Source organism: Rhinolophus sinicus, chromosome 2 (assembly GCF_057876585.1).
Source record: "Rhinolophus sinicus isolate RSI-liver-muscle chromosome 2, RSI-T2T, whole genome shotgun sequence".
Taxonomy (NCBI): Eukaryota; Metazoa; Chordata; class Mammalia; order Chiroptera; family Rhinolophidae; genus Rhinolophus; species Rhinolophus sinicus.
In genome coordinates, this window is record NC_142502.1 from 161,645,352 (window position 1) to 161,668,992 (window position 23,641).

Consider the following 23,641-nt stretch of genomic DNA (forward strand, 5'->3'; position numbering starts at 1 on the left):
TTTTCTTGAAGGAAAAATTTTTAGTGTAAAAATTTTAGCTTGTTTTAAGGAGAAATCATATAGTGATTTTCTTGTGACAATCATGTAGAAATGCATGGTTAATCACAGCTAAATGACCACATTCAAACCTGATAATCTATAATGACAGTAAAAATGGCATGACAAAACCCCCTTTAGACAATCAATAATATAAATATTGTATTGTTCCACTTATATGAAGTATTTAAAGCAGTCAAATTCATGGAGACAAAAAAGTAGAACACTGTGGTTGCCAAGGGCTAGGGAACGGGGAGTTATTATTTAAATAGTACAGAGTTTCAGTTGGGGAAAATGAAAAAGTTCAGTGTTGACAGTGGCACAACAACGTGAATACTTAATGCAACAGAACAGTACATTTACTAATGATTAAAATGGTAAGTTTTATCTTGTGTATATTTTACTACAATTTTTTTTTCATCTTGGATTATCTTGTTTAATAGTATTTCAGTGTACTGAAATGTCCTCCATCTAATGCATAGTTATTGAGATTTTTTATTTTATTTTTTTGCCTTTTATTGAGACAATGAACATCTAGCAGGAGACTTGCTTATAGGAGTGGGGATGGAATTTACTACAATTTTTAAACAAGTGTATCCAATATCTAAATCTTTCTGTAACTCTTGTGTGTATAGCTCTGGTAATACAATGAAATTAGAATTCAAATACACATTACTTTTAGTGATGCACTCAGTAAAATATTAAAATGTTTGAAACAATGGAATAGAAATAATACACTCCAATGACCTACTTTAAAAAGAATCTGTCCCCAAGATAGAGATTGATTTGTTCAGTGAAAACCTCGAATATATGACAGGAACTATGTTTGGTGCTAGGGATTCAACAACGAGGAAAGACAGATATAGTCACTATATTAATGGATGTTACAAGTTAACATGTGGGGAATGGGAAGGAGATAGACATTAATCAGACAGTCACAAAAACGGGTGTTTAATTACAAACAACTCACACGGAGGAACGTGATTGGTTATCTGCATGAGGACATCACAAAGTAACCTGCCCTAAACTGATGGACTAGACAAAATTTGAAAAAAGACTAATAGTTGACCAGGTGGAGCTATGAGAGTATCCAGGCAAAGGGAACTGAGCGTGCAAAGGTCCTGTGGCAGGAGGCAGACTGTGGAACCAAAGGAAGGATACAGTCTTGCTGGAGCCCAGAGGACACAGAGGAGAGTGTACGGGCAAGAGACTGGAGAGACAGGCCAGGCAAAACTCTACAGTCTTGTTGACTGGTTTAAGGATCTGGATTTTTACCCTAAATACAATTCAAAGCCACTGAAAGGAAATAAGATAGGAGACAGCAAAATCGGATATGCATTTTAAAAAGATCAGACATAATATAGGAATTAGAGATGTTCCAGGATAAAATCTCCTCCCTACTAAATCAACATAGCCTGACCTTTCTCAGAATCAGACTTAGCATCAGGTAGCCTAAAGTTCTAGTTCGGATTCTGTCACTAATTAAATGTTAGTCTTTACATAAGTTACTTTACCATTATGTCTAACATAGTCTATCCTAGATTTCTAAAGCCCCAATCACCACAAAAAGTTCTTTTTTTCTGGGATACTACCCACAACTTGCTTTAGTCCTCGGAGTCCAGGCAAAAGAGAAATCCAGTACCTATATAATTACCCATTCTCAGAGACTGAGGCTTTGCTCCATCAATAGCTCCCTAACAACGTACACGGCACTCCACCCCTCTAGCCATGAGGGTACAGACAGCAAACAGGCTGGAATGTCCACTAACTTCTACTTACTAACCACCTCAGGGATTACTTTGTTCTAAGGAATTTTGTTTCCACAAAAGGGGGTGGGGAAGAAAGGTCAATGCAGATATTGTTGCTAAATGATGTTTTTTCTTTGCACATTGTGCATAGTACACTTTACTACATCTTAGACAAGCAGTGCTTGAAATTCCCAGTCCAGCTATGTTCGTAACATCTCAAAATGAAGAAGTTAGATCTAGCAGTCTGCAAACAGCTTCATTATCTGCTACCAAAATATTTCTCGTGATTTGACAAGTGGCATCCATTGATTGTCCTGGATAAACGGATGCATCGGGTTAGGAATGCTGAAAGTGCGATGCAGTCCTCACAGGAAAAGCCACAAAGAAAGTCCCCTCGGACGGGCTTCTTAGGTTCCGACAGTTCCCCAACCCTGCCCTCTCTGCAGCAGGTCTTCAGATCCATGGTCTGGCCACCTGATGGAGAAAAGTACTAACCTGATGTGTTTGTTACAGGCCTGAAAACACTGAACGGAAAATAAGAACTTGACTCTCCAAATTCAGCTGAGTAAGTCCGTTTTCATTTAATGGCATGAAACAACTTATCAGTCTTTCACATGCTCTTTTTGGAAAACAATCTGCAAAACTCGTATTATCAACATATTGATTATCAATTTTTAACCACTCCCGTTCATTTTTATAGAAATGCCTCAGGATCTTTTATTTTAACACCCAAGGGGAAGGCAGGATACCATACCAGGCAAACAGGATGAAAGGTGCAGGTCATGACATCTGATACAACCAAGGGCATGATTTAGTCCTTCTTTTGCAACTTTTGAAAGATGTCAATTTTATGGCACTGAAAATATAATTTCAACACAAGAACAACATATAGAAAGAGTCCAAGTAAAGTTGAACCTAGAGTAGTTAAGACCAGAAAACCAAGGCATTTAAAGGTTGCAGACAAAAGAGCAGCCCTTCTTCAGTGCTACCTAATCCAAGACAGACAATAGTATTTAAACCCAAGCCACTGTAATGAGAATGAAACAGAAGAGATAATCTGGTAGAGAGAACGCCTGCCTCAGTAGGAGTCACGAACAGATCCAACCTGCCTCTGAAACCAGTTGTACAAACATGCCAAACTATAATTTCCTGAGCTTCTGAAATTGGACACTTCTGCTTAGAAAGCTAACAACTGATGTAATACAAAAGTGACCTCCAAATTGCTAAATACTAAAGAAAACAAAACAGAAGAGCTGAAAACACTGGCAGATCTGAAAGCACCTGCCTAGAAGGAGCATAATAGCCAAGTATTGTAAAAGATACACACAAAATGATATTTAAACTAATTAAGGTATATAGGTTGTGTCCTCTTCAAAATGCTTCTTTTATAAATGGTCTTCACAGACAGAAACAGAGAGTGAATCTGGAAAAACTGCCTCTTCCCAAAGAAATTCACCCGCTGTCCCATCAGTCACCAGCAGTGGGAAGCAGCGAGTTATTGCGGCTGCAAACCCAAAGCCCATTCACGGGCTCCTCACCTGGCAGACTCATCTTCAGGCAGGCAAATCAGTCCCAACTGTCATAATAGCTCTGTACCGTCTCAGGAACAGGCTTTCCACTCTCACTCCTCAGACAAAACAGAGGGAATTGCTGTACTCTAACAGGGATAGAATCCCCAGTTATAATCTGAGAAGCATTATCTCATTAGAACAGTATTAAACCACAAGAAACTGGGCTTCGTAAGTAACAGTGTATCTATACAAGGCAAGATCATGCAACATTAGAAAAAAACTTTCCAGATTCTTGTAATAGTGTTTATGTCAGATTGTTAAGGAAACCATGGTGGGGGATGGGGTGGGGGGACAGTGGGAGCAAAGAAATAAAACTGTTCTAAATGACGTCAACTGTGTAAACAACAAAGTTCACAGGGCACTTGTCTTATCAGCTCTCATAATTTATTATAATGAGGTGCTTATGCAGGGATAGACATATAGATTAACAAAACAGAAGAGAACAGATTAGGAATCTAGAAGCAGACCTAAGCATATCTAGAACCTCAAAATAAGATAGAAGGGAATTACAAAATTATGAGGAAAACAACAAATTCCATAAAAGGTGATGGTATTATTAATACTTCATATGGAGAAAAACAAAATCAGACTCCTATTTCACCCCATTCTTAAAAATAAACTTCAGATGTATTTATAGTCCTAAATGTTAAAACTTTAAGACTATTAGAAAAAACAGAATATTGTAAGTGAAGATTAGACAAAGGATATGAATCTAAACTACAAAGAAGAAAAAGAACTGAAGAGCCATAAACATATATATGAAAACATGCTTAATAACATCACTACGTAATCAGGTAAATACAAATTAAAATGACAGAGCATCAGGTTACTCCATTTTCAGTCTAAAATTGAAGTCTAAAAATACCAAGTGTTGAAGATAATGTAAGGAAATGGATGAAAAAAGGAGAACACTCATTAACTGCTGTGGGATTATACATTTCAGCCACGGTATGAAGAATAATTTGGCTGCATGTGGTCAAATTCAAAGTGAGCACTGCTCTATGAACTACTATTTCGATTGTAGTTATAGCCTGGAAAATTCACACACATTCTCACAAAGGGAAATGTGTTGTAATTTTCAATGCAGCAAAAGAAAAATGTTTTTAAAGCACTCCAGATGTTCACTGGTAAGAGACTACATGAATAATGTGGTATATAGTATTCCATAAAGGAATACTACAAAGCAGTTAAAATGAGTGAAGTAGGTATGTATTTGTTAATATAGCTGGATCTCAGTAAGCAAATGGCAAAATGCTCGAGTAAATTTAAACACATGCAAAACAAATGTTTATGTTGTTTTGGGATACATAAATACACAAGTAAAACTACAAAAACAGACTAGATACATAGCAGATTTGTTATAGTGGCTATCTCTTGACAGGAGGCAAGAGTGGTGGGGGTAAGAAATACAGATGGAAGATGGGGAGTAGAACTAGGGGGAAAATATTGGAGACCTCCACATTAACCATGATGGTTAAAACATTTTTTAATCCAAAGAACTAAACTATTCGTACTTGTTTTAAGTGGTACTACGTGGAGTTTTATGCCATTATCCTCTGTACTATTGTGTAATTTGCCCCATTATTTTTGTTTATAATGCAAAACAATGGCTAGAAAAACAAAATGGTAAAGAACATTCTACTCTGGGTAATGGGAACAAAACTTTTTTTGGCTGCTGCTGTACTGTAGTTTTCATAAGCATACATTAATTTTAGAATTGGGAAAAAATCTTTTGAACAGAAAAACAAATACAGATGGTGATTCCATGTAGTTCTGGTTCCCATAAATATGTCGACAGGATTTTGAAGGTTTTTACAAATGTGACAACTGTACTCTTGCTTCTTTGGTAGAGTACTCTGTAAGTTCTACACAACGAAAATACAAACTTATTTTGAAATCCCTAAACTTTTATATGAAATATTAATGTACCAGTGAAGAGAACAAAATTTGCTTCTATAAACACATTCTAGTCTTTGAGAAAGGATAAAGAAAGGGATTCCATAATGGCTATAGACTATCAATGCTTTTTCATCACCATCTATAACTGTACAAAACTACAAGAAAGCATACTAAGAAACAAATCTGGTGTGCATTCCAGGATGAGTTTTTACATTATGAGAAATATTTTGTGAAAAGCATTTCAAATTGGAATAAAAAGTAATAAATATATTATTGTATTCCGTTCCATCAGAAAATGAAACTGCAACTTTTGTTACATGTAATAAATATTGGTCAAATAACCTCACCAAACCTCAGTTTTCTCATCTGTAAAATGAATAACTTATGCTTATCTCAAAGGATTATGGCAACAGAATATAATAATTAACTTCAACTGGCAAAAACCCTGCAGGTCTACTTTGCTGGAGGGTAGAGAGAGAGAAGCAACTACCAAGCCCAATGCCCAACCGTAGCAGCCATTAGCAGTGTAATTAAACTGAATATGGGAAGCTTCGTGTGATCACCAAGAGAATAAAGAAATAGTCTTAGAATATGGCAACAACAATGTAATGAAATACTGTTAAGAACACAGAACCTCTTTCTAATGAACAGACAGAAAAACTTTAGATATTGATACTGAATAATGGTCATGACAATGGAATAATTCCTAATACCATGGTTTCAAGATGTGGTCACTTTCACTTGAAAAAACTGTAATAGATGGAATACATGAAAAAAACACAGAAGTAAGAACAGATGAGACAGAATGTTGAGTTGTGTTCCCCAAAATATTCTTTTTTTACCATTTTGTACTTACTCCAGTGAATAGTCATTCTTATTGTCTCAGCCCACAAACACAAGAGGTGACTTAGGAATGAGACAGCCCAGTTAACCAACCAGCCAAGCCAAATCAACCTAGCAGTCAGCAGGGCTAAGAGCCAGAAAACTCTCATGTCTACAACACTGCTATTTTGACTTTAAAATTAAACAAGTAGCAGAAGAAATAACTCCAAAATTTCCAAAAGCATCTTACCAGGGTGATGTCTCGAGAAGCTGCAGCTGCGCTCATATGCAAACTAGGCTGCCTTACCGAACTGCTGCAATCAAGGGCTCGAGCGAATGTCCCAACAGCACTGAATAAACCACCGAAACAAAGAGAAAAGCAAGGCTCTGTTATTTATTTACTTTTAATATTTAAAGAAACACATTTAGGCAGTGAATGTAAAATTGTAAAAGTCAAACAAGTTCTTGAATGTTTGACACTCAAGTATCAAATAAAACGTATTTTTTATAAGATTTAAGAACTGACAAGCCAATTTACCATGAGTCATTATAATTAAGAAAAAGAAGGCTGTGAGGCATAAAGGGAAAGATCTATTTTGAAACGCCATGGAGTAAACAATTTGGCATCCAAATGTGCTCACAAACGAGAATTAACCATGGAGTTGGACTATTACGGCAAAATAAGTTCTGACCCTTTCTTCATAGCCCAAATTGTAAAATCCCAATACACATTTTTCCTTGAAAATCAACTTCGTCCTATGAGGACTTAATATTAACAGATTCCCATTTAAAAAAAATTGCCACAACACTGATTATCATTTAATGATTTAAAAGGACTTCCGATATGTAGAAATTAAGCATGAAATGAAGATAAAACTTGCTGCTTGTCTGTATTTTAAACATGTTAGCTGAGGAGTTCTTAAAACATTTTCATACTGACTCTGGGTGGTGAACACACAATGGGATTTATAGATGATGTAATACAGAATTGTACACCTGAAATCTATGTAATTTTACTAACAATTGTCACCCCAATAAATTTTAAAATAAAATAAACATTTTCATTAAAATATAACACAAGTGCAGAAAAGTACACATTGTGCAGCTATTTAGTTATGGCAAAGGGATGCATCCATGTCATCAACATCCAGGTCAAGAAACAGAAGGTGACTGAAGCCCAGGACTCCTCGTGCTCTTTCCCCATCATTACTCCCTTCCTCTGGCCCCAAATGAACCATCATCCTGGATTCTAACACTACAGGTTAATTTTGCTCAGTTGAGAACTCAAATAAAATCACACTATGTATTCTTTTCATCTTCTTTTGTTCAAAATTACGCCTGTGGATTCACACAGGCTGCTGGCTGTGGCTGTGTTTCCAGTTCGGGGCTACTGTGAATACTGGTGTTTTCCGAAGCAGCTATACCAACTCATACTCCCACCAGGCAGGATATAAGTGCTGGTTGCTCCACCTCTTCACCAACGCTTAGTGTAAAAACTATGGGTTTTTACATTCTAACCATTCTGGTGGGATGTGCAGTGGTATTTGGCTGTGGTCTTAATTTATATTTAGAAGATTTTTTCTTTTTAAAACAAAAATTGAAAAACATACTTAGTTGCATCTCCTCGGTGCCTCTTATCCTGGCTTCAAGGAAAAAGGAAACAGATGGCTCTTGGCAATCAAGGGAAAAACAGAATGATACTCATATCTTGAAATTGCAATGTCTACTAAACAGACCAAAATCCAGGTAACCTATCCGAGTCTCTAGGCCAGTGGTTCCAGCAAAGATTCATTTCTACTCCTGAATCTTCAATCTCGTCCATTCCACTTACTGGCTCCTCCCCCAACAATGTACAGCAAGTCTCTTCATCTACTCACTCAGTGGCTAGGCCCGTGGGCTCTGGAGTCCAAATGCCTAGCCACCAATATGATGTGTGACTTTCATTGTGACGGGCACTATGAACAGAGCTAAGGATGGGTTAAGACTCTTTTTCCACTGCATTATGAAAAAGTTCAACAGAAAATTATAGAATATAATAAAGACCTTCGTAATCATGTCTAAATCTACCTGATTCTAATGTGAGGTGTGATAAAAAAATACGGTCAATGTTTAAATTTTTAAAAAATGTATTACAGTAAAAGACACATTGCCATTAATCCCCCTCAAAATGCTCCCCCCATCTTCAAACACACTTATCCCATCATTCTTGCCATTTTCGGAAGTAGTTCTGGAAGTCTTCTTTCATGAGTGTCTTTAGTTGCCATGTTGTGGCTGCCTCGATGTCCTGAATTGATTCAAAACATTTTCCTTTCACAGTTATTTTGACTTTGGAGAAGAGCCAGAAGTCGCATGGTGCCAGATCCGGTGAATAAGGTTGATGAGGACACACCGTAATGTTCTTATTTGACAGATATTGCAGTATACCAGAAGGGATGTGTGACACGGAGCGTTGTTGTCATGATGCAGGATGAAGTAAAGACACTCATGAAAGAGGACTTCCAGAACTGCTTCAGAAAGTGGCAAGAACGATGGGATAAGTGTGTTCGAAGTGAGGGGGAATATTCTGAGGGGGATTAATGGCAATGTGTCTTTTACTGTAATAAATGTTTTTATTTAAACATTCACTGTATCTTTTGATCGCACCTCATATTTTGCCATGTTTGATTAATTCTTTAAGGAAATAAATATTATAAATTTTGTTAGAGCCCCCTACACAGAGTCCCAGAACTTTTATATACCGAGAGTGCCAAAGAAATGTATACAAGTGGACACTTTGGTCAACGTTGCTCAAGCAGTAGTTCGCCATAATCATAAGTGTCTGGGTGCTGATGTAACCACTTTGAGCACCAATTATGATTGCAGAAGTCAAACATGACTTGTATTCATCTTTTGTTATCGGTATATATTGAGTATTACAATTTTAATACTATTTTCCTTTCTTAACCCTTTTGCCATGACGGTTGAATATATCCAAATGAGTGTTTCCATCCACTAACTGCAGATGGAAACTTCCAGAAAGAAAGTTCAGGAAACCAGATGTATATTTTTCTATATTTTTGTGTTTTTCAAGAATGAATAGCAATAGGAAATTTTTATACATAAAAATAATGTTATTTATATACAAAGCAGCTCAAATTGTTATTATTAAATGCATAAAATAATAAAAATATCAACTTTTTGTTTTTTGTGGCTTTCTGACACATTTTGGGAAAAAAACTTGAAATCAATTAAAGCAGCAAAAGAGTTAAGATGTATATACATCTTTTGGCACCCTCTGTATATATAAAAGTTTATATATGTGTATATATATATCCATTAATAAGATACTACATTATAAAACTTTTTATGTGATCATAATGTATGCATCCTCACCCAATATTATTTTTGAGATTTATCTCTTTGCTACACATAACTGTAACTCATTCATTTTGATTGTTGTGAAGTAATATTCCATTATTAAATATATCTCAATGCATTCATTAATTGCTTGCTGATGTACTTTTAGGTTTTTCCAATTTTTCTATTACAATGTTATGATATCATTTACCTTCTGTTTGCAGCAATTCCCCCACGAACATCATTTACTTTTATAAGCAAAACAGAAAAATAAATTTCTGCCCCATTCATTTTATCAAGAAAAGAGGAAAGGAGGGCAGGCAGAGAGGAAGCAAGCCAATCAGGCAGCCAGGCTTAGAGCTCTCAGAGGAAAGTCCTACACTCGGCAACAGGCCTTCCTCCTGCATGGTTGCAGTAAGAGGAATTTGAGGCACGCGTTATTATTGACACCTGAATAATCACTGCTTTAATTAAAGATACAGAATTTTAGGTGCTGAATTTTCCTCTTTATACTTTTCTGCAGTGCTTACATTTTTACAAGAAGTATTCAGTTTCTTAATCAGCAAAATGTAATAGATCTATTTTCATATTTCAAATAGAAACTAATGATAAACCATATTATTTAGGAAGTGGTAAGGTATGTTATTAGGCTTTTTTACTTAACTAGGAAAAGAAAAGTGTAACCAATGGAAAAAAGTAGACTACAAAGAAAACACGTATAAATTGTTTCATAAAAAGATGTTTTTGACTCAGTAGTGCCATACTCACCGTGCTACAACTAAAAACTGGTCAATCTGTCGATCTGTAAGTGGGCTATTTGGGTCCCAAACTTTAACTTCCAATTTTGACTGTTCCCTCTCATCTGATTCTCCTGTCCGAGAACAAAGGAAATGGAGTCTTGTTACACACAAAGCACACACACTGTCACATACAATGGATGACTGTGGTCACCACAGCATTAAAAATGTAAGGAAATATTCGCAGTTTTGGTACATTCTTTCCAACGGCGGATGTAGAACAGTTCGTAAAGTGAACACTGATAACAACACAAGTAAACCAACCATGTAGTATTTTCATTTAGTCATTCGCATGTATTTCCTGAGTACTTGTATGTGTGAGGCCCTAAGTAAGCCTCAGACTAAGAGAGATAAAGACAAAAAAGAAAGCACTCCTGCTGCAAGATGTTTAAACTATGATAAAACGTACCCATAAATAACTATGATACGAACAGGAAAAAAAGATGGTATAAGAAATGAAGAGATACGACTGTAAGATTCCCAAGATTAAAGGAATTATTTTAGGCTAGCTAGGGAGAGATGTCATGAAGGAGGTGGCATTTCTGCTAAGAACTGAAAGGTATGAATGCACTGGCAGAAGAAAAGGACTTAGGAGTAAGAAATGAGAACATGAAAAAAGTCATGGGGCTTTAAAATGTGACAGAGGAAAGTAGCTCATTCTGTCAGGAGTACATTAAGGGGGATGAGAAGAGACATTTAAGAGAAGTGGATTATGAACATGTTACAGAAGACGCCACACAGATTTTCTGAATAGGGAGGCAATGAGAAGCCCCTGCCTTTTTAGTAGGGGAGTGACAAGACCAGAACCAGACTTCACATCTGACACTTAGCAATGGTATATGATTTGCTCTACAGAGATACCGGATGAAGACAGACAGACATGGTAATGACCATAGAGAGCAAACAGAGAAGATTTAGGAATGTCAGTGACAGCCCGGATGCAGCATGTAGATTTCAAGCCCTGGAACTGCATGGGTATGTTGGCATTAACAAGAAGGAAACAAGTGCGAGATGAAGTGGTGAGGGCAGAGGAAAAGACTGACGATCATGCAGGATGCTTTGTTTTCTGAATACCTCACAAGGAGACAGAACCATCAGGCAGGACTCAAAGTCAAGACAAGGTATAGTAATGGAAAACAGACTTGGGAGTTGACTAGAATTTTGATTTACAGCTATGGATTTCCTATTAGGCTAGGGACTGGTTTTGGCTTGTTTTGCTTTTGAATCACTCCATCTCTAACATCAGGCAGTGCCTTCCTAACATACTCTGACGCTAAACATCCCCTAACTGACAAACCCAGGCTATCGGCTTCTAATGTGTTCAGTCCTAGTATAGGAACAAGCAGGTATCAATGGCGCAAACGGAGAAAGGGGAAGGCAGAATCAGCTGTTCTACCTGCAGTCTCTGAGGTCAGTCGCTGCCGCTGCCGACAGGTGGGGGACTTGCCCATCCTCTGCCTCTTGTTCAAAGGCAGGTAACCAGAGAGCGGTCACCACCCCCAACATAAAGCAGCACAAGCAGAGCAGAAAGAGTACCAGGCCAAAGAGCTCTAAGTGTTTGAAAGGATTTCATTTTTCATTGTTTCTGTTTATAATTCTCCGCATGCTGAGCCAACACATCAATGTTAGGTTAGGTTCAGAGTCTAAAACTGAAAAATTTGCGAATTGTGTGAAACTTAGGAAAGGAGAATGACACAATTACAATTTCCCTGTATCTTCAAATAATATGTTTCAGTAAGATAAATAGTAATAGTAAAAAAGGACAGATGAAATGATAACAGTATTCAGTATTAATCCCCTTTGTTATGATTTTATATACTCCAGAACGTAAGGGTAAAACTGATATTTAATTTTCAAATTCTAATAAAATGGATATATTTCAATCCCATCCATCCATTCCGCAGTACACTGCAGTAGAATTTAGTATAAATTCGCTGCAAGCAATAAAAAAAAACAACAAAAAAAACACACTCCTGGATACACTTATACTAAAACCTGAGATACAGACAATACCACGGGATGAGAACAAAAATAGCGTAACAACAAAAAGAATAAATATAGAAATGTTCCATTTCAAACAGTCACTCAAACTAGATGAGAACTCCCCATATAATTACATTTATATCACAGTTTGATCACTTCTTCCCAGTGGAAAGACTTTTAAGAAGCTCTTGAATTAACTTATTTAGAATCTTATAACTGAATTCTCAGCTGAGCCAGCAGTAATCCTTGGAATGGTCTTGGTAACTGTGTTATGAGTCAGAGACTGGACCAAGATTAATTCCATGTCCTGGTCATGTTCATTCCAGTCATTGCAATAATCTCATCACTTCCATTCTCCATTTATAATCTGCTGAAGTTTCATATCATTAAATAACCCGGCTCATGAAGATCTTCCTAATATCCGAATTCCTACAAAATATATTTCCCAGCTAAATGCATGATTGCATATAGCATCCTATTTTTGCTACATCTGCTCTTTTCCATAATTTTGAAGAAATGCAGATTCAGCAATGATTTTAAATGTATTAGCCTTAACTTTCCAGCTATATTTTAAGACTTCCAGAAAGTATGGACAAAGCACTTCTTCAGTATATCCTCTGAGAGCACATCATGTTGTTCGAAGATTCTGAAGAGCTAAGGCTAAATATATCAAACTGTCATCCTATTGGCCCTTTCCTGGACAACTGGAAATATTCTTTGTGCTAAACACAATTTTCTTTGCACCAACCACCAGAATATTATATGCTGTTTATGTTACAATTAATGCACAAATACACAAAGATACCATATATCACTGTTTTTATTTACTATTGTTCTGAAAGTTCTGGCCAATGTATTAAATTATGAAATATGAATATAAAAAACTCAACAGTACTCTAAACAAAAGAAAATAATGTTAAAAAATCACATTCATTGTGGCGAAAGTATAAAACACTAAGAAATAAAATTGAAGGTTATGTTTGTAAAAAGAAATTACATGATGACTTGAGTATAAAGAGCAAAAAAGATTTAAAATCTTAAGGATATAATTTTTCTACAAGTAACTCAATAGGTTAAATTTAACAAATTTAGTCTTGGAAGCCAATAAAATGATCCAAATATTAATCTCTACAAATCAAATATTATGAAAAGAATAGTAAGAGAAAGGATTGGCTAAACTGGATGGATTAAAATATACAGCAACAGCAATCAAACAATGGTGTACTGGCACAAAAATCAACAGAATCAAAAGCACTAGATCAAAAATAACTTATTTGAAAATTTAAGTATTACGATAATTATGTAAATATTAACTAACATTTATTCGGTGCTTACTATGTCCCAAGAACCCTTTGCAACAGGGTTTCTCAACCTCAGCACCATCGACATTTTGGGCCAAATCATGCTTGCCTGTGGGGCTGTCCTGTGGACAGGGATGTTGAAGTGGCATCCCAGGCCTCTACTCACTAGATGCCAGGAAGGAGCATCTCCCTGCCACCACCACCAGTGTGACAACCAAAAATGTCTACAGACATTGTCTAATGTCCCCCGTGGAACAAAATTGCCCCGGCTTGAGAATGAACTGTTTAGATAGTTACAGTCACTACTTGCTTACACTTCATTGTTATAGGCTGATGTTTTAAATTTGGATAACACCACATTGTTGAAAAGCACATTCCGTAAAATTACACACTGAAAACAATAGGGTTTATGAAAAAAATAGGACAAAACTTTGAAAACCTATGGAACTTGGTAACCAGAGCAGTCAAAAAAAAAAAGAAAAAAGTAATTATCATTAATAAAAACAGTAACACAGCTAAAGCTCCACTGACATTTGTTTGCACCAAGCACAAAGGTCAGTCGATCTTTTATCTCCTTAAACCCTGGACTCATTCATGCTTCCTCCACTGAGACATAAGTCATTGTGCACTGTTTCAACAAAATTAAAAATAGAATTCAGAGTGCAGGGTTTTTTGAACACTGGGGGAAATGTCTTCATAGCCCCCTCATCTGTAACTCCAAGCTTCCCCATAGAGCCTTTACCTGGTACAAAGTGCCACAGATTTTGAGGCCACTAAATTAGCCATTGCTTACACCAGAGGTAGACATTTCTGTAGAATTTCCATCTATTTTTCTTAAACTCTCTATCTGTGAGTATACTTGCTTCCCTGATAGCTGGAGAAAGTCTCAGATTAACCAACCCGACTTCTACTCTATACTCACATTTTCCTATTCACCAACCGCATGTGAGCTAATTCAGGTTTAAAACGCATGTATCGTAGCAGAAGAAATTATACTAACAGCTCTTTAACTCTCAAAAATAGAGACCTCCTGAAATTCCCAAACACTGACAAGAGTTATTTAATTATTAGTAGCAAACAGACAATGGTGACCAGGGGAGAAGCAACTGTAATAGCTAACAGTGGGCGTAGGGTGCTATGCTAAATAAACTACTTCATTCGATCATCACACTATTATATATGTACATACATTATTATTTCCTTTTTAAAGAGGAAGAAATGGGAACCTAGAGGGGTTAAACCATTTTCCCAAGGTTACTCAGCTAAAACACAGCACAGCCAGGTTTCAACCAAACCTGTGAATCCAGTCATTTTAATTTAATAATTCAATGTTACTATTATACTTTTAAGTTACAATTTTAATTTAATATGTAAATAGATTTCTTTCTTAAATTTTCAGTATTAAAATACAGTGAATTAATAATTCAAAACTTCGCACATTATGATATCTTTTTCTGTGGAAAATTCCCTAGGTGCTTTATTCAAATTCAATAAGAGATTTAAAATCTCAAAGAAACCTTTAACTTCCTTTGCAAACTACATACTGATCTTTCCAGATCTCAAGAGCTCATTAGAGGGTGGGCAGTCATAAATGAATTTAAAAATTCTAAAGTCACAAAAAAATTTATTCACTAGCAAGACTAATGCCATAACAGTCTCTTAGAATTCATCCAGACACGTTCACAAAGAAAGCAAGCCTTTAATATATTCTGGCATGGTGCTGATGCTACCACCTACTCAGAATATTAACTCAAGTTCTGCATCCCAGGCCAGTGCAAACTGGAATCTGGCCACTGGTCAAAACGTACCCACTCGAGAATATCAAAAGGGTTAATGAGGACAGCTGCAGCAAGTCCTAAACACCTGTTCTTGAATACCATGTTTTCTACCATTTAACTTCCCTGCAAACAGGTACTGGCTGTGTATGCACGGCAACGTCCGCATTTTTCAAGTGCGGTGACACGGTTGGTATACCTACCTGTCTGCAGTCCTACACCTTCTCCCCCAAAAATATGTTAGAAAAAGGAAATGGGTTCTTTAAATCTTGCATCTAGTTGATTACCTGATGACAACTGAAAGGAAACACTGTGGATATGCTAAATGCTTTAAAAGCTGAAATAAGAGTCCAAAGTGACTTCTTCAATTATGATGAAAAATGTCTTTCTTTGTTAAAATCGAATACTTACAAATAAAGCAGATAAATTCTGAACTTAAAAATAAGCTTAACAAGTGCTGCATAAAATCTATATGGCTAAATCTATATTAAAAAACAAAAGACTCCCACAAGAACCCAAAATAGCTTTGAATAAAGGGAAAGACATCCCTTGTTTCTGGTTAAGATGTTTCAACATGATCAAAACGTCTGTTCTCCTTAGAATAATTTAAAAATCAACTGCAACTCCAATAAAAATAGGAAAGTTGGCTTTTTTTCCCCCTGGTGTTAGTCAAGCTGATAATAAAACTTGTTTAGAAAAATGAGATGGGGGCTAGCCTCACCAGGTATTAGCACATACTACAAAACCTCTATAATTAAAATTGAGTTACTAGAATAGGAACAGAAAAACAGACCTGGGAACAGAATAGAAACCTCAGAAACACACACTGCTCAACATTATAAAATGATCAATCACCTCCTCCCAAAGTAATATGTAACATTAATACAATTTCAATCAGAATCCTAATGAAATCTGGAAGGGAAGAAATTGACAAATTGATAATAACTTGAACAGTAAGAAGAAAAATCTATGAGATGGGAGCTCTCTGCTAAGAAATTTTAAAGAACAATAAGGAAAAACTTGCCCTACCTAAAACCTGTAATAAAAGATAAAATGAACTTGATCTATCACACAATAAAACATTGCATAGAATATAATTTCATGGATCTCGATGCAATATTTGTGTAACAAATAGTCTGGGAGAATATGCTAAATTAGTAACAGCAGTTAATAGAGGGTTAGAAGGGATGATCTCAGGGACTACAACTTATATTTCTAGTATAACTGCATTCCTACATTCCTGTTATTTGCAATTAAGTAATTTTAAGATTTAAAAAATGGGAAGAAGTGAAAAATATAGTGGAGCCCCTTTGCCATGCTATATTACAAAGGGGTTTCATTATGAGCACTTTTAACTGAGTAAAGTTGATTTGGGAATTTCAACTATGTAATGAAAAGGTGGGCTTTTATTTACCCTGTTTCCCCGAAAATAAGACCTAGCCGGACAATCAGCTCTAATGAGTCTTTTGGAGCAAAAATTAATATAAGACCCAGTACTATAAGACCGGGTATAACATAACATAACATAACATAACATAACATAACATAACATAACATAACATAACATAACATATCATATATCATATCATATCACAACACAACACAACACAACACAACACAACACAACACAACACAACACCAGGTCTTATATAAGACCGGGACTTATATTAATTTTTGCTCCAAAAGATGCAGTAGAGCTCATTGTCCAGCTAGGTCTTATATTTGGGGAAACACAGTAAGAGGTATGGTATAGTGAACAGCAGCTTTCAACTTGTAATTCTCTGAATCCTAAGGTTCCCTAGGGCACCTCAAGAGATTCAATGGGGCCTTCTCACCCCACCTCACCCACAATAACTTGATTTTTCTTATATTATTTAAGGTCATGTTGTGTTATATTTCATTTAAAGAAAGTTTGTAAACCACTCAGAAGAAATATTATGTTAAAGGCAATTAACACTGTTAATGAACTGTAAGATCTATTATATTAGTGAACAGCTAGTCACATTTTCTAAATACAAAGAATGCCTTTGTCAGGTAACTGGCATAACTCCCTAAATGCTGCAAGCTGTTAAGAACCCTTCCTCTTACCCAGAAGAACCTCAATTCCATTGTGAGAAGGATTACAGGATAAATTATGCATTTTATGGATTATTGTTTCATTAAAAAAAAATATATATATATATATATTTTTTTTTTATTATTATTATTATTTTTTTAATTCTAAGGTAGGTAGGTATGCTTCACAAATTGCACCACTCTAGCCTTTTGCTTATCAGGGACAGATACTATCAGATGAATGGCAACACATGAGATTCTGTGATCTGACTTTTCTACCCACTGGTACTCAAAACATCTCAACTTCACTACTTGGTTCAGCATTTATCTTTACGTGAGCAATACACAAAAATTTCTAGACTTTCTATATGCCTACACTTACGCTCAGTGCTCAAGGGAGAACCACGCAATCAATGACTCAGGCAGTACAAAATTTTTAAAGTCAAATAATAAAATCAGCATAAAAATTACATGAAAGCAGGTCTGCATGGTTTGAAGAAGGGAGAGATCAGAGTCCAGGGAGGAGCTGTTTCACCCCTCTGGGCCGTCAGGGGATACAGGACTTGGGCCGGGCGCCGGTCACACATGAGACCATGGGCGTTCCTGGCTTTTGGCTTGTGCAGATGGACTTACTGAACTATCTCACTAAGCCAATATACACCTGTCAAAAACTCACAAAACTGTACACAAAAAAGGATGAAATGTATGTACTACATATAAATTATACCTTAATTAAAACAAGGAAAAAAACCCACCTGTAAATGACAACCTGGAAGACAATTTGGCATTTTGTATAAAATTTCAAACACACATGCCCTATGATATAGCCAACTCCACGTTTAGGAACATACTTGCCAATTACATCCAGAGTACAAAATTACCCATTATACTCATGGCAGTACTGTTTGTATAATTTAAAAATCAAGTGTGTTTTTAAAAATAATATTCAGTGGATGCTTAAGTACCGTGATATAAGCCTAACATCAAACATTAAGGACTATAAACATCCAAAATTATTTTTGGAAGACAAGTTGATTTGCACAGATCAGAATGTCAATAAATGCAATCTCTCAGCCTGTAATAAATTGATTTACTACTCACAGTCTGTTAAAAAAAAACTGTCCAAACACAGTTGAGCATAGACAGACAGCATTCTCGTCTCCAAGCTTAATCATTATTGACTGACCTTTCCTGGTACTTAAGTTCATGAAAATGCAGAAGTAGTCCGCAGCCTGGCATTATTCATAGCCAATACCACCTCCCACCACTAACATGAAAGTGGACTATGGTTCACAAACTCTATCCTGAGTATCTGTTGATTTAACTTTTCTGCATACATTTTCTAGAAGTAAGGCAAGGTAGAAAGAAGAACCTATGGAAGAATTTGTATGTTTTAGTAATCAGAGGGCAGAAACAAAAGTGGAGGAGACCTTTCTGTGAATAATGCAAACCATAAAGGCCTTAAAGGAAAAAAACAAATAAATTCTGTATGATAAAAAAGTAAATAAAATATATCTAAATTTGAAACCACTATTAAAATTTTAAAAAACTCAAATAATAAACTGGGGGATTGTATACTTGTAGACAAAAGGCAAATACTTTTGTATCTGTTTACCTTTAATATTCAAAGAACTTTTGCCAATACATGAAAAGATAAAAAACCCAGTAGAAAATGCACAAGAAATTTACAGAAGAGCTAAAGATAACTAAGGTAGCATAATCTCAACTTTAAAAACTAAAAAAAAAAAAAAAAAAGAACACAATGAGATATAAAAACGTAGGGTGGAGATGGAGGAGAAAAAAAAATCCCTGATAATCACAGTGTTGGTGAAGGTATCTGGTTCTTTCATTCATAACTTAATATAGTCTTTTTGAATGGCAAAGAAGCATTTTGAGTATCTAAAATGTACATACCATTTCATTTCCAAGAAATTATGCTCAAAAAGTATTTACACTGTGTAATATATATATAGATTTTCCAGTAGCATCATTTGTAATAACAAAAAATGCAAACACCTAAAAGTCTATCAGTGTGAATGGAAAAGGAAATTACGACACATCCGTGCAGATATAAGAACTGCACAGTCACTAAAGAGTCACTCTATTCATGGGTAAAGATGCTAAAGATATACCATTAACGGAAAGAAGCAGTTGCAGAATAGCATGTGCAACTAGCCATTGCACAGGAATCATTCCTGGATGGAATATAAGCCAAAGTGTGAACAAAACAAACATACTCTATACAATCACAGTAATTAAACATGGGTTTGGAATGAAGGAAAGGGGATCGCATCCATTTCCTATGTTATACATTTTCTTATTTTGTGTTTTATTTTTTAATAGTACGAATATTTTACTTTTGAAATCAGAAAATAAAGGTTTTGAGTGTACATTTACTATAATAGGAAAAAATAAATTATGTCTTGCTAGGAAGATGTTTTTAAAATGCAAAGCATTGAATCTCTCTGGTACATAAAGTACCCAGATCAGCCAGAACGCCCACCAAAATGTAACTGTTCTCTAGATTTCATGGCCTGTCAGATAGATGGCTTACAGGCACTGAGGATCATACTGAAACACAAGTTCTAGAACATTAACATTAATCTTAAAGTTGTATTTAAAAGAAAAACACAGCCAGAAAATAAAAATATGAAATCGAAAATGAATAATTAATGACATTATTATGCCCTTGCTATTTTTCGCATTTCTAAAATTGGAAGAACTCATAACTATTAAACTTTAGCCTAAAAAGTTGTTTCTCCCATATGAGGAAAAGAATATTTGATTTTCAAGATATAGTGTATGTTTTCATAGGACTTGAAACCCAAAGAAAAACATACCTTCTAAGAGCATTTCTGGAATGTCTGCTTGATATCTAGGTCCCACTCTGATTTCACCTTTGTCAGCTAATAGTGTTTTCACTGAGGGGTCATAGACCAATGAGTAGAAAAAGGTATCCTGGGGGAGAAAAAAAAGAAGGCAGAAAATACCTAGGTAAACTTTTTATAAAGCAATAAATCTAATGTCACAATAATGAAATCATAAAACTTCAGTGTATAAAATTTCATTTTAGTGAATAAATTCATAAATCTTTAAGGAGAGCATGATGCTACTGTCATCATGTAAAACAGTGTAATATTAAAGCAGGCCAAAACAAAGAGTTTACAATAAAAGTACGCTATAAAGATGTATTTGATTTAGTCTAAAAGAAAAGCCTGCTCTAAAACAGGGTTTTGAAAAGCTAGCAAAGTTAAGCCCTAAGTTGAAGGTAAGACACCTAAAATCAAGTCATTGTTTAACCCTCTAAAGCCCACATTACACAGTATGGATGTCTTTGTAGATACCCGGCACTCTTACTTTTGGAGTGCCCATCCCACGTTCTATCAAACTATTAAAACACATACATTCATATTAAATAAACCATAGAAGACTCAGCTTATATGCAGTTTATTAATTAAAATGTCACACTGTACACATTTAATTAAATATCTATTAATTATAATTCTGCAGTTCTCCTTTAAATTCTGAAGCATTCATAGGTGTATAAACATCACTACACATGCCACCAGCACACCTACTGTGAGTCCCTTGAAACACAAAAGGCCCTAGTTTCTGAGCCTAATGGATAAATGACACGGCTACCTGTCGCTGAATTCTGCATAACCAATGGAGGTCATCTGAACATAAAGTCTTGTCCCTGCTTCACACTATGATTCTGAGGGTCACTTACTGCACAACTCTGTATTATATCCTGGAAGGACCTATCCTTACCATCAGCTCTTTACCAAGACCCAACCAAGCAAACTGCAAATAAGAGAAAATCTGTCAGATTATAAAGCTTTCTTTCTTCTTTCAATGTCTTCCAGAGTGTGATAACCGGCAAGGAGAAAACCAGATGAGGAGATACCATCCACTGAGCAATTCTGCACTGTGTTCTAATCATGGGTCACTGACAGGAGAAAAGGTTAAACAGTAAAACTGTTCAAAAGCCACACCAATATGTGACACTTATGCATGTGAAAAAATGCTAAGAAAAGGAATATATAAATCAACCTGCTTAATAGTTTGATGGGGTGGAGGGGAGCAGTATGTAATCAGAGTTGTTTCTTTGTTTTCATAAGACAGGAGCAACAAAGATTGTTACTAGGTAACTAAAGCTATTGCCACTGGCTCACCATCAGCTTTACAAGTAGAGATATTTCAGGTCACTTTTAGTCGTAAAATGTTTAATAGAGTATTCCATAAAAACAAGGTTTGGCCATACTTTACCGTAAAATGAAATGAAATGATTATTTAGGGCCAACATAAGCTGCTCAGACTCTAGATTTGTATGTACTGATATGTGCATATATTCAAAATATGTTTAGTTAAAATAGAAGTTGTAAAAAAGGAGGAAGAAAGTGTTCTAAGAGTTGTTTAATCAGTCAATTTCAACAACACAGAGAATTACGAAGTAAAAAACAAGTAAAAAATGATGATTGGAAAGCTGCCCTTTGAGTGTTACCATCTTCAAATATGCCAAACTCAGTATTTTAATGACTAAAGAAAACTTCCCAAGGGTCAGTCTTATAATGGATAAAGTAGCAAATATACATCACAAAACTGTATTTCAAATTCAACATACAGTCCTTAGCATATACAAATGTAATGTAAGCAGTTTTATTTTTCCTAAACTGCCTCCTCTGCAAAAAAAAAAAAAAAAAAATCCTTAAATACACTGCCAAAGGTCAGTTCCCAGCCCAAAGATTCAAAGATTGATAAAGGACTAGTGTGCGTGTGTGTGGGAAGGGGGGGCGGGGGGGAGTATAGAAAAAAATTCCTAAAGACCTTTGCAAATTTTCATTTACTATAGTCCTTAGCATATACAAATGGTTAACAATAAATTAAAAGGCAAAAATTACCACTAAAAAAAAAAATCCGTTCTTGATAGCCAAAAACACCAGTAAAATACACTGAAACATACTGAATGTTTCCTCCTTTTATTTGTTTCTGGGAAGTAATGCTAATTTCTGAGCATTATTATCGACCATTCTGTTGGACAGACTGATGACAAACCCTACTGCCTTCTTTTCTAAATTTCACATATAACTTACAACTTCCTAAGTTATAAAGTCTATTAGCCATTTTCTGCCTTGAATATTTATTTACTTTTAGTTTATTAGTTTCTGATGTACAGTAGTTCTACGTATTTTTATCTATCTTTTTTATTATGTTTTTCATTTCAGATAAGAGGGTCATATTTGAATATGATAAAAAATGCCCCTTTAATTCTTTTTTAAAAATACATATATGTGATAAAGATTTGGGGAAAACAAAAACACTATGAAACTATAAAGGTTAAATACTAAAACATCATCAACAGTAAAATATTTTCCCTATAATACAAATGCCAATCCGTCACATAAAACTGCATAACGAGGAATATTCTGTTTATAAGAAGTTCCTCCCTTCACTGAAGCACTTGTTAAAAATGTTAAAAAGTTTCTTGCTGAAATTTACAGAAAGAAGTAGTTTTAGTTGACAAAGTTTATTAAGGTTCGAGACAAGAAAGCAGACCTCCAATGGTAAAATATCATGTGGAAAGAGTTTAAAAGAAAACTATTTACTAAAAAAACAAAATAGTAGAAGCAAAACAAAAAACCAGGGAGCACCAAGTAAAGTCACTTTTTCATAAAGCCAAAAATGTTTCTTCCACTACAAGCTAAATCATGTGCTATACTTTATAAAGCCTCTCATTACCAACTGAAAAAAGAGACAGACACACAAGACACGGGAGTTTTTGCCAACTCTCATTTCAGTTAACCAAAAACAATCAAATTACCCAAATGCATTCTAGTCATTACACTTTTACTATAATACTGCTATTGTGGTGCAATAATTTGGTACAAGTAATAAATTCAAAGGTATGGGCTTCATGGGAAACAAAGGGGGAAAAAAACACAAAACAAGTATAATTGTGAATTACCTCTTTATCAAGATATGACAATACTGACTCTGTCTCATTCAGAAGGGCAACACTGCATTTCCCCCTGTTGAAAGAGGGAAAAAGTGAATAAATAAATGTAACAAAGGCTACTTCACCTTCACAGTGATGACACATACAAAGTAAGGAATATTCAAAACGAAAAGTTGGTATTAAGAAACCACCTGGCAGTTAGGAATGTATATACTTAGACTGGCTTTACAATCCTGGTGTTGCCTAACCTAAAACAAAAGACTGTCTTTGTAGACATTTATTGGGAGGCTAATCCGTGGAAGAAAACTGTATTAGGCAGTAAACCCTTATAACATAAAACACTTTATAGGCATTTCCTAATT

At 35.4% G+C, this 23,641-nt stretch overlaps 1 protein-coding gene across 6 annotated transcripts in view; it reads right to left on the reverse strand.

Annotated features, from left to right (window-relative positions):
• Positions 1 to 23,641, reverse strand: part of MTA3 (metastasis associated 1 family member 3) — a 178,379-nt gene that overhangs the window by 58,317 nt on the left and 96,421 nt on the right. For all 6 annotated transcript variants that reach the window (XR_012496310.2, XM_088796193.1, XM_074331928.2 and 3 more), the window contains exons 5-8: positions 23,289 to 23,352; positions 20,164 to 20,281; positions 10,181 to 10,283; positions 6,327 to 6,426 (exon numbers count right to left, since the gene is read on the reverse strand). Coding sequence is in view for 5 of the 6 variants with exons in the window: in XM_088796193.1 (XP_088652319.1) it covers positions 6,327 to 6,426; positions 10,181 to 10,283; positions 20,164 to 20,281; positions 23,289 to 23,352 (385 nt within the window). In the remaining variant the exon portion in view is untranslated. The remainder of the gene's footprint in view (positions 1 to 6,326; positions 6,427 to 10,180; positions 10,284 to 20,163; positions 20,282 to 23,288; positions 23,353 to 23,641) is intronic.